We start from the raw sequence: 4,517 nt of genomic DNA, 5'->3' as shown, positions 1-4,517 counted from the left end.
AAAACTTACACGTTAGATGTAAAAAAAAATACTTGGGGACAACAAACCCTAGCGAGGCAAATCGCCTGAATAAATATACACTCCGCCCACTCAGTTACATAAAGTTCATGGTGCCTTGAAACAAATGCAGAACCGTGGGGAGCCGCGAGGATACAGTGCAAGTGTGGTGTCTCGACACTTCAGTTTTGGGATTTTGAGTTCATTTAAAAGGGCACCACTGACTTCAAGCTTTCACATTAGGAGGATAAGTGACTGAATGTTTAATTGTTTGGCGCAGACGGTCATTTGGCGCAATAATCTCCGTAATGTTTAAAATAATGGAAATTATAAAATCCAAGAAAATTACATTTTAAACAGCGAATAAGGGCTGACACAACTAGTTTATATTTACGCTTGAAGCAATCGCTTCTTAAATCATCATCTTTAAAACACTTTGGATGGATGTGTGTTTTAAGAGTTTCTTACTCGCTGTCTGAAAAACAGAATAATCTGAAATGAGATATGCTCACTGATCAACGAATACTGGAGGGAGCATGATATTGCTGCTGTGACGCCTTGGAAAATTACGTCTTCAGTTCAAAGGGGTTTGTTCCCAACCCTCAACTACGGCACTGCCAGGCTGCTATTCGCTGTTTACGCACAGTGTCAACGCACAACCTTGGTGAGAGGACCAGAAAGGGCTGGGGCATTGTATTTCAAACCAATATTAGGGCTGGGACAGAATTTAGGTTTTCAAACCAATATAGACTGACCACTGACTGCAAAAAGGATTAAAAGTCAAAGCAATATGAATGATACTACGGGACTACTGAACCGAACGCTGGCTACGGACACGACTCATGTGGGAGCGGACAATGCGCGCCAGTGCTGCAACTTTTCCGCCGCCGCCTCGGTTATCACGGACGATGGCTTCGGTTTGTCCATGCCAAGCGAACAGGACCTGTACATCATGCGCGTGGTGCAGATCGCAGTGCTGTGCGTACTGTCTCTGACTGTGATTTTCGGCATCTTTTTCCTGGGCTGCAACCTTCTAATCAAGTCCGAAAGCATGATCAACCTGCTCGTCGAGGACCGCAGACCCTCGAAGGAAGCAGAGGTTATCATGGTGGCGTCCTAGCTTTGGGACAGAGAGCATGTCATGCTGAACAAGCGCTATCGTTCCTTCAAGTGGATTTTGTTATACCCTATGGGTAAAGGACTTGTTGACACTCACGTCTAGGGTTGCAGTTCTACTGTACAAAGAGGTTTATAGATACAAGCATGTAAGCCTCATTTGGTGTACTGTATCTACCTGCCAAGTAAATCTGGGGAAATGTAGAACAGTTCAAGGATAACTACAATGCATGTCACTGTATAAAGATCGCTTAAAACGATAGGTGTCGGGGGGATGTTCAATTAGTCTAGTCTTCCTTGGTGGTGCAAAAATATTGCCCCATTAAGGGGTTGTAATAATGAATGTGGTTTCACACGATGAATACTCCTCTCTCATACCATCTCATTCATGCAGTATGGGTCTGTCCAAAAGCTATAATGCTTTCATTTTTGGATGTATAAACTAAAATTTGATGACAGAAAAATGTCATTCGTGTTTTGAGAAGTTAATAAAATGTATCTTAAAGGTGTTCTTATTAACCCATGTGTGTCCTGTTTCTTTTTTTCAGTGTATTGTCCTAAGACACCATTATGTATATATTTGCGGTTTCCTCAAGGATGGCATGTAAGCGCATACACTAGCTTGTTCATACGGCAAATACTTTTTAGCTTAATTGATTTTTAAATGACGGGTCAAGAGCAATCAGTGATGTATTTTAGTATTTGATGTAAAACATTTTTCCCCAAATCCAAAAGAAAGTATTATGTGACGTCATTCCATTATCGAATTCAATCGTTCAGAGTGATTCTGGTAGTTTTGGTTATGTCCCCGTTAGTCTGAGATATTGCTTAGTCACCGGTTACAAGAATAAACGTTCAAAAAAAAATCCACTAAACAAAATCACCGTCAACGGATAATATAATCTTTGTCATTAAACATGACGTTTGAATTTTAAACTCTTGAATGAATTGTATGCTTTTCTGAGGATGAACATGCATGATCTTTTTCAAATATTATTAAAGAGATCATAAGTCAGTCCATTATACAAACTCTATATTATCCTAAATTAGGAGTGAGGTGAATTGTTAGCTCCAAAAGCGTAATGACTGTGACTCCACAACAAACATATTATTAAAATTCTCAAATTCGCGTCAGCAGTCGCGGCTATATTTCAGATGACGGTGACACTAAAGACGCAGCGGGAAAAGGCTGGCTCTGGGCAAAAGTTGCTTGTAAGTGCTTATCTAGGACCAAATTCCCTGTTTATCTTAACGATGGTTATGGTCAGAACTCTGTTTGGCCAATCTGGTGCTACATAAGGTAACCGTCGAGCGAAAAACACGCTCGAACAACAAATTGGGCACGGCCTGCTGGCCAATAATATCAGTTCGAAGTGTTTGTTCATTGCTGAACTCTTAATTTCCTGACTTCACGCAACATTTCAGTGTACCCCGACAGACAAACTAAAGCACTCTTCGTGGAAAGTTACATGCCAGATTTCGTCACCGGCAGGCGTAAATACCACTGTCACGTGTGTGCGCAATGTTCATTAATTTATTCCACAAAACAAATCTGCCCCAAATTACACAGTAAACTATCGCGCATGTGCAAAAAAAAATGTCCGCGTCAGTTGAGTCACATTAGAACAGCTCTTCTCTATTAACTGCGTCTGTCTCTCTCACTTGAGAAGAGACGTGAAGGACAAATCTAAACCATACGGTGGTATTCAAATATTTGTTCTTTATGTCCATGAAACAATGAATTTACGCCTGAAATGATATTCGGCCACCAATAAAAAACAAACACTAGGCCTACTACAACTGCTGTGATTACAAATAACAATAGTCATATAAAGATAAGAATAATAGTAATGAAAATATCCGATAATTACATATCGGATCTTTAGTTTCTTTCTTAATTGCTATTACAGGTCAGAGTGATTTACATAAGGATGGAATGTGTGGTCAAAATAAAAAGCATTCAAACTATGGCAAGACATAATTGGGCAAAGTTCTAACTGGAAAAAGTGCAAAATTGTATATCATGCACGGGGTTAAGATTGCAATTACACTACACAATACCTCAATTATTCAACTTCAAAAACTCATCTTGGGCAACTCCGACATCATAAATATGGATTCAAAAAAGTTGGGTTTATAAAATTCCATTTAATCCTGCATTTACGCACATTTATTGTAGCTGAGTGAATACTTCATGGGTCTCCGCACATATTCGTGGGTGGGTTGAAGATTAGCTGTAATCCATCTTCATATGTTTTTCTGTTTATGGAGGATTACGGTTTGTTTTAGTGTATGGTCATTTTAATCTGTTTGATGTCCTGACGCACGTGAGGAACACGCGGTAAATCCTTACCGTCTCCTGCGTCATGAGGTACTTTTGCACACCACTAATATGGTTATATGGAAAGACAACGAAGGTGTATGCAGATGAGATCCTCCAGATATTCCTAATTAATACAGTTCAGACACTCGTCAGCGTTTTTCCTCCAACAGGTAGATGTACAGGGTATAGCGAACGCTCGCCGTGCATTGCTTTCACGGGTAATCCAGCACTGGCACTGATTGCAGAAACGTACGTAGCATAGCATATGACCTACATCGGCGAAAACAGCAACAACAACATGAGCAGCTCGGTACAGAGATGGACACTGATGTTTACTGTGCTACTATATACCTTGAAACACCCCCTGAATATCAGGGAGTAGGTGAGACATGATCATGTAATAAGAGAACTGCAGTCTATTAGGCCGGTTTTACTGCACTTTAAAATGAGTTCATTTTTACATACACTGTGTGCATACAGTGCAACACAAAGTCGTAATGTTTCTGAAGATATACATTTCCAAAGTTAAATTTAAGATGCATGTGCTGAAATAATGCAATGAGACATTTTTTTTTTTTTGGAAAAAGAGAACAGTGCAATAACTTGTCATGTTTGAAGAGTTGCTGTATATTGACGTGTATTAGATTCACACAACTTATAATTTTATATTTTAAACATAACTGAACCAGATACTTCACACAGTGATTCACTTTTATCGTTACTTTTATTAACTAAAAAGTGAAAGCTGAAGAGAGTGCATAGCAATTTGAGGTGTGACCTCCATGAGGAAGGCTTTGCTCAGATTATGAAATGTATTGTATAAATGTGTTAACTCCTACTGTCCCTCCATGCTGTACCTGAGGAAAATGGATCTTCACACCCCTTTCACAACATCAAAAATTAAATGTATTACTTGGGATTAAAAAATCTCTTCTGATCCTCCTACTCTTTCACCCTGTCCAAGCAACCGATGAAGATCACAGCCAATATGAAAAAAGTTATATAATTATGGGACAAATTTATTATTTAAGTGTACACTTCTTGCCAAACCTCAAGGGGCAGTAATGAAATAAATGTGTAA

General features: G+C 39.3%; 1 protein-coding gene across 1 annotated transcript; it reads left to right on the top strand.

Annotated features, from left to right (window-relative positions):
• Positions 1–643: 643 nt before the first annotated feature.
• On the top strand, positions 644–1,117 carry rprm3 (reprimo, TP53 dependent G2 arrest mediator homolog 3). Its single transcript, XM_036532396.1, has one exon. The coding sequence runs from the start codon at positions 788–790 to the stop codon at positions 1,115–1,117; it is 330 nt and encodes a 109-aa protein (XP_036388289.1). The 5' UTR covers positions 644–787.
• Positions 1,118–4,517: the final 3,400 nt, after the last annotated feature.

The sequence above is a fragment of the Megalops cyprinoides genome, chromosome 7 (assembly GCF_013368585.1).
Source record: "Megalops cyprinoides isolate fMegCyp1 chromosome 7, fMegCyp1.pri, whole genome shotgun sequence".
In the NCBI taxonomy this organism is placed as follows: Eukaryota; Metazoa; Chordata; class Actinopteri; order Elopiformes; family Megalopidae; genus Megalops; species Megalops cyprinoides.
This window is presented reverse-complemented; position numbering and strand designations above follow the sequence as displayed.

What these genes read in the sequence shown, in the direction of transcription:
- rprm3 (XM_036532396.1), top strand. Translation starts at nt 788, where the DNA reads ATGAATGATACTACGGGACTACTGAACCGAACGCTGGCTACGGACACG.